At 54.2% G+C, this 19,546-nt stretch overlaps 1 protein-coding gene across 3 annotated transcripts in view; it reads right to left on the reverse strand.

Moving 5' to 3' along the window:
- LOC109903831 (protein Smaug homolog 1) overlaps nucleotides 1–19,546 on the reverse strand; it is a 97,037-nt gene that overhangs the window by 19,443 nt on the left and 58,048 nt on the right. The window contains exons 4-10 of one of the 3 annotated variants that reach the window (XM_020500814.2): nucleotides 18,690–19,031; nucleotides 17,112–17,222; nucleotides 15,628–15,737; nucleotides 15,033–15,119; nucleotides 13,779–14,025; nucleotides 13,011–13,096; nucleotides 12,697–12,815 (exon numbers count right to left, since the gene is read on the reverse strand). In XM_020500814.2, coding sequence (XP_020356403.1) covers nucleotides 12,697–12,815; nucleotides 13,011–13,096; nucleotides 13,779–14,025; nucleotides 15,033–15,119; nucleotides 15,628–15,737; nucleotides 17,112–17,222; nucleotides 18,690–19,031 — 1,102 coding nt within the window. The remainder of the gene's footprint in view (nucleotides 1–12,696; nucleotides 12,816–13,010; nucleotides 13,097–13,778; nucleotides 14,026–15,032; nucleotides 15,120–15,627; nucleotides 15,738–17,111; nucleotides 17,223–18,689; nucleotides 19,032–19,546) is intronic. The other 2 variants (XM_031788439.1, XM_020500815.2) reach the window with 2 other exon arrangements.

A 19,546-nucleotide genomic window follows, 5' to 3' on the forward strand; every position in this document is an offset into this window, starting at 1 on the left:
TCTCTCTGTTCGTGTGTGTGTCGCTCCCTCTCCTCTGTTCGTGTGTGTGTGTGTCACCCTCTCTCTCTGTTCGTGTGTGTGTTGTGTCACCCTCTCTCTCTGTTCGTGTGTGTGTGTGTCACCCTCTCTCTCTGTTCGTGTGTTGTGTGTCACCCTCTCTCTCTGTTCGTGTGTGTGTGTGTCACCCTCTCTCTCTGTTCGTGTGTGTGTGTGTCACCCTCTCTCTCTGTTCGTGTGTGTGTGTGTCACCCTTTCTCTCTGTTCGTGTGTGTGTGTGTCACCCTTTCTCTCTGTTCGTGTGTGTGTGTGTCACCCTCTCTCTCTGTTCGTGTGTGTGTCACCCTCTCTCTCTGTTCGTGTGTGTGTGTGTGTGTGTCACCCTCTCTCTCTGTTCGTGTGTGTGTGTGTGTGTGTGTGTGTGTCACCCTCTCTCTCTGTTCGTGTGTGTCACCCTCTCTCTCTCGTGTTGTGTGTGTGTGTCACCACTCTCTCTCTGTTCGTGTGTGTGTGTGTGTCACCCCTCTCTCTCTGTTCGTGTGTGTGTGTGTCACCCTCTCTCTCTGTTCGTGTGTGTGTGTGTCACCCTCTCTGTTCGTGTGTTGTGTGTCACCCTTTCTCTCTGTTCGTGTGTGTGTGTCACCCCTCTCTCTCTGTTCGTGTGTGTGTGTGTGTCACCCTCTCTCTCTGTTCGTGTGTGTGTGTGTGTCACCCTCTCTCTCTCTGTTCGTTCGTGTGTGTGTGTGTGTGTCACCCTCTCTCTCTGTGTTCGGTGTGTGTGTGTGTGGTGTGTCACCCTCTCTCTCTTGTTCGTGTGTGTGTGTGTGTCACCCTCTCTCTCTGTTCGTGTGTGTGTGTGTCACCCTCTCTCTCTGTTTGTGTGTGTGTGTGTGTTGTTGTCACCCTCTCTCTCTCTCTCTGTTCGTGTGTGTGTGTGTTGTGTGTGTGTCACCTCTCTCTCTGTTCGTGTGTGGTGGTGTGTCACCCTCTCTCTCTGTTCGTGGTGTGTGGGTGTCACCTCTCTCTCTGTTCGTGTGTGTGTGTGTCACCCTCTCTCTCGTTCGTGGTGTGTGTGTCACCCTCCTCTCTGTTCGTGTGTGTGTGTGTCACCCTCTCTCTCTGTTCGTGTGTGTGTGGTCACCCTCTCTCTCTGTGTCGTGTGTTGTGTGTGGTGTGTCACCCTCTCTCTCTTTCGTGTGTGTCACCCTCTATCTCTCTCTGTCGTGTGTGTGTGGGTGTATGTCACCCTCTCTCTCTGTTCGTGTGTGTGGTGTGTGTGTCACCCTCTCTCTGTTCGTGTGTGTGTGTGTGGTGTGGTCACCCTCTCTCTCTGTTCGTGTGTGTGTGTGTGGTGTGTCACCCTCTCTCTCTGTTCGTGTGTGTGGTGTGTCACCACCCTCTCCTCTGTTTGTGTGTGGTGTGTGTGTGTGTCACCCTCTCTCTCTCTCTCGTTTGTGTGTGGTGTGTGTGTCACCCTCTCTCTCTGTTTCGTGTGTGTGTGTGTGTGTGTGTCACCCTCTCTCTCTGTTCGTGTGTGTGTGTGTCACCCTCCTCCTTCTGTTCGTGTGTGTGTGTGTGTGTTGTGTCACCCTCTCTCTCTGTTCGTGTGTGTCACCCTCTCTCTCTTTCGTTGTGTGTGTGTGTGTATCACCCTCTCTCTCTGTTCGTTGTGTGTGTGTGTGTGTGTCACCCTCTCTCTGTTCGTGTGTGTGTGTGTGTGTGTGTCACCCTCTCTCTGTTCGTGTTGTGTGTGTGTGTGTGTGTCACCCTCTCTCTCTGTTCGGGTGTGTGTGGTGTCACCCTCTCTCTCTGTTCGTGTGTGTGTGTGTGTGTGTCACCCTCTCTCCTGTTCGTGTGTGTGTGTGTGTCACCCTCTCTCTCTGTTCGTGTGTGTGTGTGTGTCACCCTCTCTCTCTCGTTCGTGTGTGTGGTGTGTCACCCTCTCTCTCTTTTCATGTGGTGTGTGTGTGTCACCCTCTCTCTCTGTTCGGTGTGTGTGTCACCCTCTCTCTCTGTCGTGTGTGTGTGTGTGTCACCCTCTCTCTCTGTTCGTGTGTGTGTGTTGTCACCCTCTCTCTCTGTTCGTGTGTGTGTGTGTCACCCTCTCTCTCTCTTTGTGTGTTGTGTGTGTCACCCTCTCTCTCTGTTTGTGTGTGTGTCACCCTCTCTATTGGGGTGTGTGTTTCACCCTCTCTCTGTTTGTGTGTGTGTCACCCTCTCTCTCTGCGACCGCCTCACCCTCTCCTCTGTGCCTGTGTGTTGCACGCGGTCTATACCTACCTCCTCTGTGCCCGGTAGCCGGCCATGTCCAAGAGGGTCTTCCTGGGGAAGAGCGGATCAGCTTCTGCACCTTTGTTTCCAGGACAACAGTCGCTTTTCTGCGTCTCTGTGAATGCGGCGGGGGTGCGTGGAGAGAGGGGGTTGAGAGGGGGAAGGAGGGGTTTGCAGGGCCAAAGAGAAGGAGAGAGCATGACTCAGGGTTTTGCAGTCAAAAAGAACATAGAGACGCTCAGATGGGATACATTTCACCCTGGAGCTAAATAAGGGTCCGAAGAAGCGTATAAAGAAAAGTCTTGTCAGTNTCGTGTGTGTGTGTGTCGCCCTCTTCTCTCCGTTCGTGTGTGTGTGTGTCGCCTCTCTCTCCGTTCGTGTGTGTGTGTGTCGCCCTCTCTCCGTCCGTGGTGTGTGTGTGTCGCCCTCTCTCTCCGTCCGTGTGTGTGTGTGTGTGTGTCGCCCTCCTCTCTCCGTTCAGTGTGTGGTGTGTGGGTGTCGCCCTCCTCTCCGTTCGTGTGTGTGTGTGTGTGTCGCCCTCTCTATCCCGTTCGTGTGTGTGTGTGTGTGTCGCCCTCTCTCTCCGTTCGTGTGGTGTGTGGTGTTGTCGCCCTCTCTCTCCGTTCGTGTGTGTGTGTGTGTGTCGCCCTCTCTCTCCGTTCGTGTGTGTTGTGTGTGTCGCCCTCTCTCTCCGTTCGTGTGTGTGTGTGTGTGTCGCCCTCTCTCTCCGTTCGTGTGGGTGTGTGTGTGTCGCCCCCTCACTCTATCTCCGTTCGTGGTGTGTGTGTCGCCTCTCTCTCCGTTCGTGTGTGTGTGTGTGTTCGCCCTCTCTCTCAGTTCGTGTGTGTGTGTTTCGCCTCTCTCTCTTTCGTTGTGTGTGTTTCGCCCTCTCTCTCCGTTCGTGTGTGTGTGTTTCGCCCTCTCTCTCCGTTCGTGTGTGTGTGTCGCCCTCTTCTCTCCTTTCGTGTGTGGTGTGTGTGTTTCGCCCTCTCTCTCCGTTCGTGTGGTGTTGTGTCGCCCTCTCTCTCCGGTCGCTGTGTGTGTGTGTGTTTCGCCCTCTCTATCCGTTGTGTGTGTGTGTTTCGCCCTCTCTCTCCGTTCGTGTGTGTGTGTTTCGCCCTCTCTCTCCGTTCGTGTGTGTGTGTTCGCCTCTCTCTCTCCGTTCGTGTGTGTGTGTGTTTTCGCCCTCTCTCTCCGTTGTGTGTGTGTGTTTCGCCCTCGCTCTCCGTTCGTGTGTGTGTGTCGCCCTCTCTCTCCGTTCGTGTGTGTGTGTCGCCCTCTCTCTCCGTTTATGTGTGTGTGTCGCCCTCTCTCTCCGTTCGTGTGTGTGTGTCGCCCTCTCTCTCCGTTCGTGTGTGTGTGTCGCCCTCTCTCCTTCGTGTGTGTTGTGTCGCCCTCTCTTCGTTCGTGTGTGTGGTCGCCCTCTCTCTCCGTTCGTGTGGGTGTCGCCCTCTCTCTCCGTTCGTGTGTGTGTCGCCCTCTCTCTCCGTTCGTGTGTGTGTGTGTCGCCCTCTCTCTCCGTTCGTGTGTGTGTGTGTGTCGCCCTCTCTACTCAGGGTGTGTGTGTGTGTCGCCCTCTCTCTCCGTTCGTGTGTGTGTGTGTCGCCCTCTCTCTCCGTTCGTGTGTGTGTGTGTCGCCCTCTCTCTCCGTTCGTGTGTGTGTCGCCCTCTCTCTCCGTTCGTGTGTGTGTGTCGCCCTCTCTCTCCGTTAGTGTGTGTGTGTCGCCCCTCTCCTCGTTCGTGTGTGTGTGTCGCCCTCTCTCTCCGTTCGTGTGTGTGTCGCCCTCTCTCTCCGTTCGTTTGGGTGTGCCCTCTCTCTCCGTTCGTGTGTGTGTCGCCCTCTCTCTCCGTTCGTGTGTGTGTCGCCCTCTCTCTCCGTTCGTGTTTTGTGGTGGGTGTGCGTTCCCTCTCTCTCCGTTCGTGTTGTGTCGCCTCTCTCTCCGTTCGTGTGTGTGTCGCCCTCTCTCTCCGTTGTGTGTGTGTCGCCTCTCTCTCCGTTCGTGTGTGTGTCGCCCTCTCTCTCCGTTCGTGTGTGTGTCGCCCTCTCTCTCGTTCGTGTGTGTGTCGCCCTCTCTCTCGTTCGTGTGTGTGTCGCCTCTCTCTCGTTCGTGTGTGTGTAGCCCTCTCTCTCCGTTGTGTGTGTGTCGCCCTCTCTCTCCGTCGTGTGTGTGTCGCCTCTCTCTCCGTTCGTGTGTGTGTGTCGCCCTCTCTTCCGTTCGTGTGTGTGTGTGTCGCCCTCTCTCTCCGGTCGTGTGTGTGTGTGTCGCCCTCTTCTCCGTTCGTGTGTGTGTGTGTCGCCCTCTCTCTCCGTTCGTGTGTGTGTGTGTCGCCCTCTCTCTCCGTTCGTGTGTGTGTCGCCCTCTCTCTCCGTTCGTGTGTGTGTCGCCCTCTCTCTCCGTTCGTGTGTGTGTCGCCCTCTCTCTCCGTTCGTGTGTGTGTCGCCCTCTCTCTCCGTTCGCGTGTGTCGCCCTCTCTCTCTCCGCTCGCGTGTGTGTGTGTGTCGCCCTCTTCTCTCCGCTCGCGTGTGTGTGTGTGTCGCCTCTCTCTCTCCGCTCGCGTGCGTGTGTGTGTGTGGTCGCCTCTCTCTCTCCGCTCGCGCGCATGTGTGTGTGTGTCGCCCACTCTCTCTCGCTCGCGAGTGTGGGTGTTGTGTCGCCCTCTCTCTCTCCGCTCGCGCGGTGTGTGTGTGTGTGTCGCCCTCTCTCTCTCCGCTCGCGTGTGTGTGTGTCGCCCTCCTCTCCGTTCGTGTGTGTGTCGCCCTCTCTCTCGTTCGTGTGTGTGTGTCGCCCTCTCTCTCCGTTCGTGTGTGTGTGTCGCCCTCTCTCTCCGTTCGTGTGTGGTGTCGCCCTCTCTCTCCGTTCGTGTGTGTGTGTCGCCCTCTCTCTCCGTTCGTGTGTGTGTGTCGCCCTCTCTCTCCGTTCGTGTGTGTGTGTCGCCCTCTCTCTCCGTTCGTGTGTGTGTGTCGCCCTCTCTCTCTCATCTCGTTCGTGTGTGTGTGTCGCCTCTCTCTCTCCATTCGTGTGTGTGTGTCGCCCTCTCTCTCCGTTCGTGTGTGTGTGTCGCCCTCTCTCTCCGTTCGTGTGTGTGTGTCGCCCTCTCTCTCCGTTCGTGTGTGTGTGTCGCCCTCTCTCTCCGTTCGTGTGTGTGTGTCGCCCTCTCTCTCCGTTCGTGTGTGTGTGTGTCGCCCTCTCTCTCCGTTCGTGTGTGTGTGCCCCCTCTCTCTCAGTTCGTGTGTGTGTGTCGCCCTCTCTCTCTCAGTTCGTGTGTGTTTGTCGCCCTCTCTCTCCTTTCGTGTGTGTTGTCGCCCTCTCTCTCCGTTCGTGTTGTGTGTGTCGCCCCTCTCTCTCCGTTCGTGTGTGTGTGTCGCCCTCTCTCTCCGTTCGTGTGTGTGTGTCGCCCTCTCTCTCCGTTCGTGTGTGTGTGTCGCCCTCTCTCTCCGTTCGTGTGTGTGTCGCCCTCTCTCTCCGTTCGTGTGTGTGTCGCCCTCTCTCTCCGTTCGTGTGTGTGTCGCCCTCTCTCTCCGTTCGTGTGTGTTGTGTCGCCCTCTCTCTCCGTTCGTGTGTGTGTGTCGCCCTCTCTCTCCGTTCGTGTGTGTGTCGCCCTCTCTCTCTCCGTTCGTGTGTGTGTCGCCCTCTCTCTCTCCGTTCGTGTGTGTGTCGCCCTCTCTCTCCGTTCGTGTGTGTGTGTCGCCCTCTCTCTCCGTTCGTGTGTGGTGTCGCCCTCTCTCTCTCTCTCGTTCGTGTGTGTGTCGCCCTCTCTCTCCGTTCGTGTGTGTGTCGCCCTCTCTCTCCGTTCGTGTGTGTGTCGCCCTCTCTCTCCGTTCGTGTGTGTGTCGCCCTCTCTCTCCGTTCGGTGTGTGTCGCCCTCTCTCTCCGTTCGTGTGTGTGTCCGCCCTCTCTCTCCGTTCGTGTGTGTGTCGCCCTCTCTCCTCTCCGTGTGTGTGTGTCGCCCTCTCTCTCCGTTCGTGTGTGTGTCGCCCTCTCTCTCCGTTCGTGTGTGTGTCGCGCTCTCTCTCCGTTCGTGTGTGTGTCGCCCCTCTCTCCGTTCGTGTGTGTGTGTGTCGCGCTCTCTCTCTCTCTCCGTTCGTGTGTGTGTGTGTCGCCCTCTCTCTCCCGTTCGTGTGTGTGTGTGTCGCCCTCTCTCTCCGTTGTCGGTGTGTGTGTGTCGCCCTCTCTCTCCGTTCGTGTGTGTGTGTGTCGCCCTCTCTCTCCGTTCGTGTGTGTGTCGCCCTCTCTCTCCGTTCGTGTGTGTGTGTGTGTCGCCCTCTCTCTCCGTTCGCGTGTGTGTCGCCCTCTCTCTCCGTTCGCGTGTGTGTGTGTGTCGCCCTCTCTCTCCATTCGCGCGCGTGTGTGTGTCACCCTCTCTCTCCATTCGCGCGTGTGTGTGTCACCCTCTCTCCATTCGCGTGTGTGTGTGTGTCACCCTCTCTCTCTGTTCGCGTGTGTGTGTCACCCTCTCTCTCTGTTCGCGTGTGTGTCACCCTCTCTCTCTGTCCGTGTGTGTGTCACCCTCTCTCTCTCTGTCCGTGTGTGTGTGTGTGTGTGTCGCCCTCTCTCTCCGTTCGTGTGTGGTGTGTCGCCCTCTCTCTCCGTTCGTGTGTGTGTGTCGCCCTCTCTCTCCGTTCGTGTGTGTGTGTGTGTGTCGCCCTCTCTCTCCGTTCGTGTGTGTGTGTGTCGCCCTCTCTCTCCGTTCGTGTGTGTGTGTGTGTGTCGCCCTCTCTCCGTTCGTGTGTGTGTGTGTGTGTCGCCCTCTCTCTCCGTTCGTGTGTGTGTGTGTGTGTGTCGCCCTCTCTCTCCGTTCGTGTGTGTGTGTGTCGCCCTCTCTCTCCGTTCGTGTGTGTGTGTGTGTGTGTGTCGCCCTCTCTCTCCGTTCGTGTGGTGTGTGTGTGTCGCCCTCTCTCTCCGTTCGTGTGTGTGTGTGTCGCCCTCTCTCTCCGTTCGTGTGTGTGTGTGTGTGTCGCCCTCTCTCTCCGTTCGCGTGTGTGTGTCGCCCTCTCTCCGCTCGCGTGTGGTCGCCGCTCTCTCTCTCTCTCTCCGCGCGTGTGTGTGTCGCACTCTCTCTCCGCTCGCGTGTGTGTGTCGCCCTCTCTCTCCGATCGCGTGTGTGTGTCGCCCTCTCTCTCCGTTCGCGCGTGTGTGTGTGTCGCCCTCTCTCTCCGTTCGCGTGTGTGTGTGTCGCCCTCTCTCTCTCCGCTCGCGTGTGTGTCGCCCTCTCTCTCTCCGCTCGCGTGTGTGTCGCCCTCTCTCTCTCCGCTCGCGTGTGTGTCGCCCTCTCTCTCTCCGCTCGCGTGTGTGTGTCGCCCTCTCTCTCCGCTCGCGTGTGTGTGTCGCCCTCTCTCTCCGCTCGCGTGTGTGTGTGTGCGTGTCGCCCTCTCTCTCCGCTCGCGTGTGTGTGTGTGCGTGTCGCCCTCTCTCTCCGCTCGCGCGTGTGTGTGTGTGTGCGTGTCGCCCTCTCTCTCCGCTCGCGCGTGTGTGTGTGTGTGCGCGTGCGTGTCGCCCTCTCTCTCCGTTCGCGTGCGCGTGCGCGTCGCCCTCTCTCTCCGTTCGCGTGCGCGTCGCCCTCTCTCTCCGTTCGCGTGCGCGTCGCCCTCTCTCTCCGTTCGCGTGCGCGTCGCCCTCTCTCTCCGTTCGCGTGCGCGTCGCCCTCTCTCTCCGTTCGCGTGCGCGTCGCCCTCTCTCTCCGTTCGCGTGCGCGTCGCCCTCTCTCTCCGTTCGCGTGCGCGTCGCCCTCTCTCTCCGTTCGCGTGCGCGTCGCCCTCTCTCTCCGTTCGCGTGCGCGTCGCCCTCTCTCTCCGTTCGCGTGCGCGTCGCCCTCTCTCTCCGTTCGCGTGCGCGTCGCCCTCTCTCTCCGTTCGCGTGCGCGTCGCCCTCTCTCTCCGTTCGCGTGCGCGTCGCCCTCTCTCTCCGTTCGCGTGCGTGTCGCCCTCTCTCTCCGTTCGCGTCGCCCTCTCTCTCCGTTCGCGTCGCCCTCTCTCTCCGTTCGCGTGCGTGTCGCCCTCTCTCTCCGTTCGCGTGCGTGTCGCCCTCTCTCTCCGTTCGCGTGCGTGTCGCCCTCTCTCTCCGTTCGCGTGCGTGCGTGTCGCCCTCTCTCTCCGTTCGCGTGCGTGCGTGTCGCCCTCTCTCTCCGTTCGCGTGTGTGCGTGTCGCCCTCTCTCTCCGTTCGCGTGTGTGCGTGTCGCCCTCTCTCTCCGTTCGCGAGTGTGTGTGTCGCCCTCTCTCTCCGTTCGCGCGTGTGTGTGTGTCGCCCTCTCTCTCCGCTCGCGTGTGTGTGTCGCCCTCTCTCTCCTCTCGCGTCGCGTGTGTGTGTGTGCGTGTCGCCCTCTCTCTCCGCTCGCGCGTGTGTGTGTGTGTGTGTGCGTGTCGCCCTCTCTCTCCGCTCGCGCGTGTGTGTGTGTGTGCGTGTCGCCCTCTCTCTCCGCTCGCGCGTGTGTGTGTGTGTGTGCGTGTCGCCCTCTCTCTCCGCTCGCGCGTGTGTGTGTGTGTGCGCGTGCGTGTCGCCCTCTCTCTCCGTTCGCGTGCGCGTGCGCGTCGCCCTCTCTCTCCGTTCGCGTGCGCGTCGCCCTCTCTCTCCGTTCGCGTGCGCGTCGCCCTCTCTCTCCGTTCGCGTGCGCGTCGCCCTCTCTCTCCGTTCGCGTGCGCGTCGCCCTCTCTCTCCTTTCGCGTGCGCGTCGCCCTCTCTCTCCGTTCGCGTGCGCGTCGCCCTCTCTCTCCGTTCGCGTGCGCGTCGCCCTCTCTCTCCGTTCGCGTGCGCGTCGCCCTCTCTCTCCGTTCGCGTGCGCGTCGCCCTCTCTCTCCGTTCGCGTGCGCGTCGCCCTCTCTCTCCGTTCGCGTGCGCGTCGCCCTCTCTCTCCGTTCGCGTGCGCGTCGCCCTCTCTCTCCGTTCGCGTCGCCCTCTCTCTCCGTTCGCGTCGCCCTCTCTCTCCGTTCGCGTCGCCCTCTCTCTCCGTTCGCGTCGCCCTCTCTCTCCGTTCGCGTGCGTGTCGCCCTCTCTCTCCGTTCGCGTGCGTGTCGCCCTCTCTCTCCGTTCGCGTGCGTGTCGCCCCTCTCTCTCCGTTCGCGTGCGTGTCGCCCTCTCTCTCTCGTTCGCGTGCGTGCGTGTCGCCCTCTCTCTCCGTTCGCGTGCGTGCGTGTCGCCCTCTCTCTCCGTTCGCGTGTGTGCGTGTCGCCCTCTCTCTCCGTTCGCGTGTGTGCGTGTCGCCCTCTCTATCCGTTCGCGAGTGTGTGTGTCGCCCTCTCTCTCCGTTCGCGCGTGTGTGTGTGTCGCCCTCTCTCTCCGTTCGTGTGTGTGTCGCCCTCTCTCTCCGTTCGCGCTCGTGTGTGTCGCCCTCTCTCTCCGTTCGCGCGTGTGTGTCGCCCTCTCTCTCCGTTCGCGCGCGTGGTGTCGCCCTCCTCTCTCCGTTCGCGCGCGTGTGTCGCCCCTATCTCCGCTCGCGTGTGTGTCGCCCTCTCTCTCTGTTCGTGGTGTGTGTGTGTGTGTGTGTCACCCTCTCTCTCTGTTCGTGGTGTGTGTGTGTGGTGTGTCACCTCTCTCTCTGTTCGTGTGTGTGTTGTGTGTCACCCTCTCTCTCTGTTCGTGTGTGTGTGTGTGTGTCACCCTCTCCTCTCTGTTCGTGTGTGTGTGTGTGTCACCCTCTCTCTCTGTTCGTGGTGTGTGTGTGTGTGTGTGTCACCCTCTCTCTCTGTTCGTGTGTGGTGGTGTCACCTTTCTCTCTGTTCGTGTGTGTGTGTGTCACCCTCTCTCTCTGTTCTGTTGTGTGTGTGTTGTGTCCACCCTCTCTCTCTGTTCGTGTGTGTGTGTGTGTCACCCTCTCTCTCTGTTCGTGTGTGTGTGTGTGTCACCCTCTCTCTCTGTTGGTGTGTGTGTCACCCCTCTCTCTCTGTGTGTGTGTGTGTGTGTGTCACCCCTCATCCTCTCTGTTCGTGTGTGTGTGTCGCCCTCTCTCTCCGTCGCGCGCGTGTGTGTCGCCCTCTCTCTCCGTTCGCGCGCGTGTCGCCTCTCTCTCCGTTCGCGCGTGTGTGTGTCACCCTCTCTCTCCGTTCGCGCGCGTGTGTCGCCCTCTCTCTCTGTTCACGCGCGTGTGTCGCCCTCTCTCTCTGTTCGTGTGTGTGTCGCCCTCTCTCTCTGTTCGTGTGTGTGTGTGTCACCTCTCTCTCTCTGTTCGTGTGGTGTGTGTGTCACCCTCTCGTCTCTGTTCGTGTGTGTGTGTGTCACCCTCTCTCTCTGTTTCGTTGTGTGGTGTGTGTACCCTCTCTCTCTGTTCGGTGTGTTGTGTGTCACCCTCTCTCTCTGTTCGTGTGTGGTGTGTGTCACCCTCTCTCTCTTGTTCGTGTGTGTGTTTGTCACCCTTTCTCTCTTGTTCGTGTGTGTGTGGTGTCAACCCTTTCTCTCTTGTTCCGTGTGTCGTGTGTGTCACCCTCTCTCTCTGTTCGTGTGTTGTGTCCACCCTCTCTCTCTGTTCGTGTGGTGTGTTGTGGTGTGTGGTCACCCTCTCTCTCTGTTCGGTGTGTGTGTGTGGTGTGTGTGTGTGTCACCCTCTCTCTCTGTTCGTGTGTGTCACCCTCTTCCTCTCTGTTCGTGTGTGTGTTGTGGTCACCCTCTCTCTCTGTTCGTGTGTGTGTGTGTGTCACCCTCTCTCTCTGTTGTGTGTGTGTGTGTGTCACCCTCTTCTCTCTGTTCGTGGTGTGTGTGTGGTCCAACCCTCTTCTGTTCGTGGTGTGTGTGTGTCACCTCTTCTCTCTGTTTCGTGTGTGGTGTGTCACCTCATCTCTCTGTTCCGTGTGTGTGTGTGTGTCACCTCTCTCTCTGTTTCGTGTGTGTGTGTGTGTCACCCTTCATCTCTCTGTTTCCGTGTGTGTGTTGTGTGTGTGTCACCCTCTCTCTCTGTTCGTGTGTGGTGTGTGTGTGTGTGTCACCCTCTCTCTCTGTTCGTGTGTGTGGTGTGTGTCACCCTTCTCTCTGTTCGTGTGTGTGTGTGTGTCACCCTCTCTCTCTGTTTGTGTGTGTGTGTGTGTGTGTGTCACCCTCTCTCTCTGTTCGTGTGTGTGGTGTGGTGTGTCACCTCTCTCTCTGTTCGTGTGAGTGTGTGTGTCCACCCTCTCTCTCTCTGTTCGGTGTGTGTGGTGTCACCTCTTCTCTGTTCGTTGTGTGTGTGTGTCACCTCTCTCTCTGTTCGTGTGTGTGTGTGTCACCCTCTCTCTCTGTTCGTGTGTGTGTGTGTCACCTCTCTCTCTGTTCGTGTGTGTGTGTGTCACCTCTCTCTCTGTTCGTGTGTGTGTGTGTCACCCTCTCTCTCTGTTCGTGTGTGTGTGTGTGTGGTGTCACCCTCTCTCTCTGTTCGTGTGTGTCACCCTCTCTCTCTGTTCGTGTTGTGTGTGTGTGTATGTCACCCTCTCTCTCTGTTCGTGTGTGTGTGTGTGTGTGTCACCTCTCTCTTGTTCGTGTGTGTGGTGTGTGTGTGTCACCCTCTCTCTCTGTTCGTGTGTGTGTGTGTGTGTGTCACCCTCTCTCTCTTTCGTGTGTGTGTGTGTGTCACCCCTCTCTCTCTGTTCGTGTGTGTGTGTGTGTGTGTGTCACCCTCTCTCTCTGTTCGTGTGTGTGTGTGTGTCACCCTCTCTCTCTGTTCGTGTGTGTGTGTGTGTGTGTCACCCCTCTCTCTCTGTTCGTGTGTGTGTGTGTCCACCCTCTCTCTCTGTTCGTGTGTGTGTGTGTGTGTGTGTCACCCTCTCTCTCTGTTCGTGTGTGTCACCCTCTCTCTCTGTTCGTGTGTGTGTGTGTGTATGTCACCCTCTCTCTCTGTTCGTGTGTGTGTGTGTGTGTGTGTGTCACCCTCTCTCTGTTCGTGTGTGTGTGTGTGTGTGTCACCCTCTCTCTCTGTTCGTGTGTGTGTGTGTGTGTGTGTGTCACCCTCTCTCTCTGTTCGTGTGTGTGTGTGTGTCACCCTCTCTCTCTGTTCGTGTGTGTGTGTGTGTGTGTGTGTCACCCTCTCTCTCTGTTCGTGTGTGTGTGTGTGTCACCCTCTCTCTCTGTTCGTGTGTGTGTGTGTGTCACCCTCTCTCTCTGTTCGTGTGTGTGTGTGTGTGTCACCCTCTCTCTCTGTTCATGTGTGTGTGTGTGTGTCACCCTCTCTCTCTGTTCGTGTGTGTGTGTCACCCTCTCTCTCTGTTCGTGTGTGTGTGTGTCACCCTCTCTCTCTGTTCGTGTGTGTGTGTGTCACCCTCTCTCTCTGTTCGTGTGTGTGTGTGTCACCCTCTCTCTCTGTTTGTGTGTGTGTGTGTGTCACCCTCTCTCTCTGTTTGTGTGTGTGTCACCCTCTCTATTGGTGTGTGTGTCACCCTCTCTCTGTTTGTGTGTGTGTGTCACCCTCTCTCTCTGCGACCGCCTCACCCTCTCTCTCTGTGCCTGTGTGTGTGCACGCGGTCTATAACCTACCTCCTCTGTGCCCGGTAGCCGGCCATGTCCAAGAGGGTCTTCCTGGGGAAGGAGCGGATCAGCTTCTGCACCTGTTGTTTCCAGGACAACAGTCGCTTTTTCTGCGTCTCTGTGAATGCCTGCGGTTGGAGAGGGGGGTTGAGAGGGGGAAGGAGGGGTTGCAGGGCCAAAGAGAAGGAGAGAGCATGACTCAGGGTTTTGCAGTCAGAACATAGAGACGCTCTAATGGGATACATTTCACCCTGGAGCTAAATAAGGGTCCGAAGAAGCGTATAAAGAAAAGTCTTGTCAGTCAGGTGTGTCTGCGTGTTTACCTCGTGAAGAAGGCACTTGTCAATGAGCTGCAGGTAGGAACTGATGTTCTCTTCGTCGGGCCTGGACACCAGGAGCTGTGTGCAAACTGTAGAGAGAAAGAGAGGAGAGAGTGAGGCAGGGGGACTTTGATGACACAGCGGGGGTTTGAGCGAAGAGGAAAGCTCAGGGGAAACCTGGCCCCACTGATTTCCATCTTCCACATTTGTTCTGATATGGCCACTGTTTGCTCAGCACATAACACTGACATGGTAATGGAGAGGAAGGGAAGTCAAAAAACCAAAAGGCCCCCTACTAGAATGTTCCTTATACCACACCCTTAAAAAGGGGCAATTTACTCCAAATGTTTTTCATTAGTCCACTTTTGATGCAGTCCCAAAAAGTGTGAATATCAGCATTAAAGTTTTCAAGATATCGCTTTCAGTCTCCTGATGCCCAAAATGAAGTAAACGCAAAAAGCCTATAATGTTGTCTTTTGCGCCATCAGACTTTTCCAGGAAGTAGACACAGGCTTTCTGTCAGGCTAACTCTGACGCTCTCATGTGCAAAATAATGATATTTTGAGACCACATCGATGGTGGACTGGTGAGCAAGATATGAAAATGGTTTTGAAAAATTTAAATAACACTTTTATTTGGACCACATTGTGATCCCAGGTGTTCGGTTTCTTTCAGTGCAGTCTCTAGGCAGCACCTACAGCAAATGTGTTGTGCGTAGGACAACGTTACGTCAACTTCACTTCCCAACCTACGGGACTAGATCCTCTGTACCTTTGCCCATGACGCGGGTGAACTGGCCGGGGATGTCCCCCTCGGCGATTAGTGTGGTACCCGTCTCCCCCTCCCCTCCTCCCGGGGCGGTGCTGCTCTTTCCCTCTGGGCTCAACAGGGGCCTGTGTGCGGTCGAGGAGGGCGAGCTGGGGGACGACTCGTCGCTGGCCACCGCCTTGATGGGCGTCAGGATCATCTGGTGGAGCTCGGCGAGAGGGCCACGCAGGTTACCGCCCTCCAACACATCCTGGGAGAGAGAGGGAGAGAGTGAAGGGGAAAAAGAATACAAGAAAGTGATAGAGAGAGAAAGTTAAGAGAGGGACAAGAGAGAATAAAGGAATGAGAAAGGAAAGAGAGGTAACAAAGATGAGGGAAAAGAGAGGAGTGAAAAGAAAGGAGAAGGTAGGTATAGCAGGGAGGAAGTCAAATCAGCATGATTCATATGAAGGCGCTTCTTTAACATCGAAGAAGCACATCAGCGGCTGGTCCGCGTGGAGGCCTGCAAGATGCTAAATGTGTTTATGCTAATTAACGGTCAATTACCGTGAGACCGGCAGTCTTTTGCATGACATTAACCTGGCATACAAAATGTCATGACCACCACAGCCCTAGATGATACCAAAACAGTTCCGGACCGTTACAGTAAGGGAGGCAAATATGCATATTCCTATTCAGAGGAGAAGCATTCTAGAAGTCTATGTCAGAGTCCTCTCTACACCAGCAGCTGTCAGGTGGGCGACGGGATACCAGCCATGAGATGACGAGGGAAAGTGGTTCCAAAAATACACGCACGTTTCGCTCCTATCCTGTCTGCTTCCAAGGGCCCTCACTTGGACATCTTCCTAGTATTGTTTTCACCTGTCTTTCCCACTACGTGCAGAGGGAAGGAAGAAGTCGAACAGAGGAAAAAGAGAACGAGCAACTGTCCTAACTTCAGTTGACTGACCCTTTAGAAAGGAAGTCAAAAGCTGACCCCATTTGTCTGCCTATTCCGCTCAATCCCAAACCCAAAAATCAACCCCTAGACCCTACGCACTCACAGATCTGAGAGGGTTTGACTGGTGTAAGCAATATGGTAACAGCTCCACTTGTTCACAACGATATTGCTTATACTGTACCTATCAAATCCTGTTAGATTGCCACAAGTGCACAGGGTGTAGGGTTTAGAGGTTGATTTGGGATTGAGCCTCCAGATATTGTAGAAGCTTTGTGACATTTCACTCAACCTAAAAGTTGACAACTTGCACCGCTGACCTTCTCTAGGCAACGCAGCATTTTCTGACGCTCCTTCAGCTTCTGAATGCTGATCACTATCTTGTGCCGTGCCCCTTTGGTGACATTCTGCAGAAGAAAAACACAACGACATGTTAAATACACAGTGAAACTAATAATGAATAACTCAAAGTGTTGAAACTGAAAATGTCTATCATTTTACTTAAAGCCTGCGGCTAAAATTTTTATTGGACCTTTATTTAACTAGGCAAGTCAGTTAACACATTCTTATTTTCAATGACGGCCTAGGAACAGTGGGTTAACTGCCTGTTCAGGGGCAGAACGACAGATTTGTACCTTGTCAGCTCGGGGATTTGAACTTGCAACCTTTCGGTTACTAGTCCAACGCTCTAACCACTAGGCTACCCTGCCGCCCCGATGATTTTTAACTTGTTATAAGCACGAATGAGCCGTTATAATGGCTTATTTGTAACGCTTAAAATACCGGTTCATGTCTATCAGCTCTTTGAAGGCAGTGACTTTCAATGCCCTAACATTTGCTGTTGCATTCCTAGTACATTTTCCTTAGGTATTCCCATAGTTAGAATAAGCCATCTATACTCTGGTTACCACTGACCTGTGATTCCAGCTGCTGTTCGGTCAGTGACATCATCTCGTCATAAGTCATGGTGGAGAAGAGCACCGCATATTTGTGGAGACGGAGGCTTTTCAGCCAGGCTGGCACATCTGTAGGGGCACACACACACACACACACACACACACACACACACACACACACACACACACACACACACACGTCAGACCAATGTCACATGTCTAGGGCACAGCTGGAGTAGGTCAGGGACCTATGACATCACAGATGGGGTAGTGTCCTCCTTTCTGGTAATCCCTCTCACCATTAAAACTGGCTTAATGGCTCAGGGGTGTCCCAAATGGAACCCTATTCCCTATTAAATACTTTATTTTAGACCAGGGCCCATAGAGCTCTGGTCAAAAGTAGTGCACTATATAATGTGGCATTTTGGAACCCTGCAACTCTAACCTTTCCTGTCAAGGCTGTGACGTAAACATTGATACAAGAGACCACCTCATATTTTGGTCGCTATCTGAGAGAGTTTTGGTTCTATGACCATTAGCTGACTAGAAGCGTAAAAAGGAAAATTATACCACTCGCTATGGTTGTTGTGTGGTGAGAGTGCAAATGTCAATTCACTTAGCGGTCTTTCACTTTACTGCTTTAAAAAAAATCATGTTTCATTGCCACTTCATAATTGGTAACATTGAATTTTAACAGTGTACTTCACACCTGGATGCAAACGATAGGCTCTAAACAAAGAATAAAATGGCCTTTCTTTCAAAATCTTTGACCCTAAGCCAAGACGTACAAATCTAGAAACCGCCACTGTTAGCAGGATGGACCGTTCAGGACCCGTATTCAAAGTGTCTTGGCGTAGGAGTGCTGATATACGATCAGTTTGCGTTTTATATCGTAATGAATAAGAGTATACAGACAGGACGACGGACCTGATCTTTAAATCAGCACTCCTACGCTGAGACACGTCTGGAATATAGGTGATGGATGGAACGCGTCGGGGAACTAATGTTTATATTGTTAACGCTTAGCAATGCTTAGTAATCTCTACTCAAAGAACTCTGGTGGGACTGTAAATATACTGGTGTTTTTTTATTAACCCCCCCCCCCAACAACCACAAACAGGCGAGTCATCTCACTCTTCCTGTAGATAGCTACGGTGAAGTTAAGTTCAGGGTCATGTTCATTAGGCACCCAATGGAAGAAAATGGACCGAAACAGGGAGGGAACTACCTGGACTACGAAACACAAAATGTTCCATTTCAGTTGCAAAATGTTTTCAAACATTGTGTGCCCTAATGAACATGACCCAGAAGACGACTTGGACGCTCTGTCAGTTATCTTTCGAGAATTTTACTTGTCAGAGAGGGATGTGGTGCCAAGAAACGTTACTGTACTGTATGCAGGCAGGCAGGGACTGTTCCGATTTGAATGTCAGTCTGGATAAGGGACATTTGCTGAACTAATACGTGTCAATGGTAGTGAGGGTCAAGCAGTGTTTCCCCTACCATTGTAAAGCTGGGGCAGGCCCCCCTGCCCAACTCTGTTGGTCCCCAGAGGGCCTGGATGTTGCTTTGGGGGCCTTTGCGCCACGCCTGGACAATAATCTAAGGGAAAGACTGGGGTAAAGAAGTGGGGAAACTTGTGAAAATGCTTCAGCCGGCATCAACTATAAAGCCCCCGACTGATGTTAGGTGATCAGGTCACACACACCATTTATGGAGTGATATTAATTCCAACAAACATTTGATCTGAATTCATTCATTTTGAATATGTATTCATAAATTGAATCAACTTGTGCAACGCAAAGTAAAAAAATATTGAATTTAAATTCAGAATACAAATTCTAAAATGATTAAATTCTGATAACATTTCTGTTGGCACTAATATCACCCCATACACCTTTCCTCACACACACACACACTTTTCTCAAAACCAAATAACCAAACAATTCACACAACTATTCCAATGAAAAACCTACATCAGCTTAAAACGAAAGTTAAGGCTATCACTCAACCAAAACCCATAATTTCATGACGTCACGTACATTTGGCTTTAGGGTTATATGGGGTATATGAACCAGATGTCACTGTATGTCTGTGTCAGGTCCTGAGACTGAGCATGCGACAGGGTCTAAAAGAAAGCCACCCCTGAAAGATGTCATCGGAGACTGACTGGAGCATGTTTGCTTGTGTCCTGTCTGTGCCCCGCCGTTGCTACTGTAGTCAAGACTTATCCGAGCCCTTAACATGAGCGGCAGTGGTGCATAACAACTTAAAATACCATGCGACAGGTGTCTCGTTTCCTGTTGCCACGTTCACTCAAATATGTGCACAGACAAGACATCAGAGATAGGTCTAATAAGTGATGAAACCATAGAATGTGATATTTTGAACTATGTACAAAAAAAATTAAATAAAATCCACAAAGTACCATTGATGTGACCAATGTTGTGCTTTTCTGTAGGCTACATTCAGAATTATGTGACAACAGATGGGATGTTAATTTCTATGAAAGGAAAGCTGGGGGAAGGGGTGGCTTGTGAACACCTGGAGAAAAGCAAGTTGCTTGTTTGATCACTACACTATAAATTGAGAATTGATATTCTCCCATAATGTTTTCCAGGAAGAGCAAGGAGGGAGATGTGGTTTCTCGCAGGGTGAAGCGATCTGTTTTGGTTGGCCAGTTTTTTTTGTGAAAGAACACTCATGACCCCTGGTAACCTCTGGATCAATTGTTGATTGATTGGTTTGGTTGCCCCCCCCTCCCTCAATTACACCTCTTCAACATTAACCTCCTCAGACCAGGACAAAAGCTCTGTTGGACTGACACTGCGAATGATATTTAGAAGTTTTAACATTATAAATCAATGACCAGATCACTACACTACAAATCTAACTGCCCAAGGCAGGGGGGGGGGGGGGCGGGGGCAGCATTGGTCACCTCAAAACAAACAATCGATGAGGGACATGCTGAAGTGAACACCCTCCACTCCCCTAGTCCCCAGCCCCCATGGCTGCCTCCTCCATGCTACTCTGTCCACTGTGCCTAAGCTACGCATGAAAGCGGTGGAGTACCGAACTCACCCCTCATGCAGCTGCCCTCCTCGTGGAATGTGCTGCTGCGGTGCAAGCCTCCTCCATCCTCCAGGTGCTCACTGCCGCCGCTGCCCGACGACGCTACGCTGCTCTGAGGGGAGAGGGGAGCGTGGTGAGGGTCGGTGGGGGCCAGCCCCAGCCCTCCTCCTCCTCCTCCTCCTCCCCGGGGACCGCGCAGGTCCTCCTGGGAGATCCAACCATGACCCAGGCCCAGGGCTTGGCCGCCCGACGAGGAGGAGGAACTGGCCAAGGAGCAGCCGCTCATCGGGGGGGTGAGGGACACCGAGCGCTTCAGGGGACTGTGCTGCCCGCCGCCACCGCCGGACAGGACTGCAAGATACACACAAGAGACAGGGGGAGGCCCAGACTGTTAGAAAGGGGCTCAGCGGTCTGTTTACCATGATACTACTACGACAACACACTGTGTTAGCTAGAGAACTAGTAGGGACATATGGACAGATGGGCATGGTGAGGCCCAGACCAGACATGAGCCTTAGCCCCCTGCTCAACTTTGATACTGTAATCAATGTAGTGATGACAACACCCATTCACAATACACGGTTCTCCAGCCAGAAGTCTCTGTCTGCACCAGAGGGAAGTAGGCTAGTGGTGATGGAGCTCTAGTTAGAAGTGAAAGCAGCTTTTCAGTCAGAGTGTCTGGATTATGGAACACACAGCCAATCAGTGTGAGAGAGTACAGTACCGTTGCTAGCTTACAGGAACGCCTGAAAAAAAGTGGCTAAAGGCAAACCAGTCATGAAGACACTTTGACTCAAGATTTCAGATACTGTAGGACCAAGAGACATTTAAACACTGATGTAATATTATAATTACATAGTCTATTG

Source organism: Oncorhynchus kisutch, linkage group LG14, assembly GCF_002021735.2.
Source record: "Oncorhynchus kisutch isolate 150728-3 linkage group LG14, Okis_V2, whole genome shotgun sequence".
Classification (NCBI taxonomy): Eukaryota; Metazoa; Chordata; class Actinopteri; order Salmoniformes; family Salmonidae; genus Oncorhynchus; species Oncorhynchus kisutch.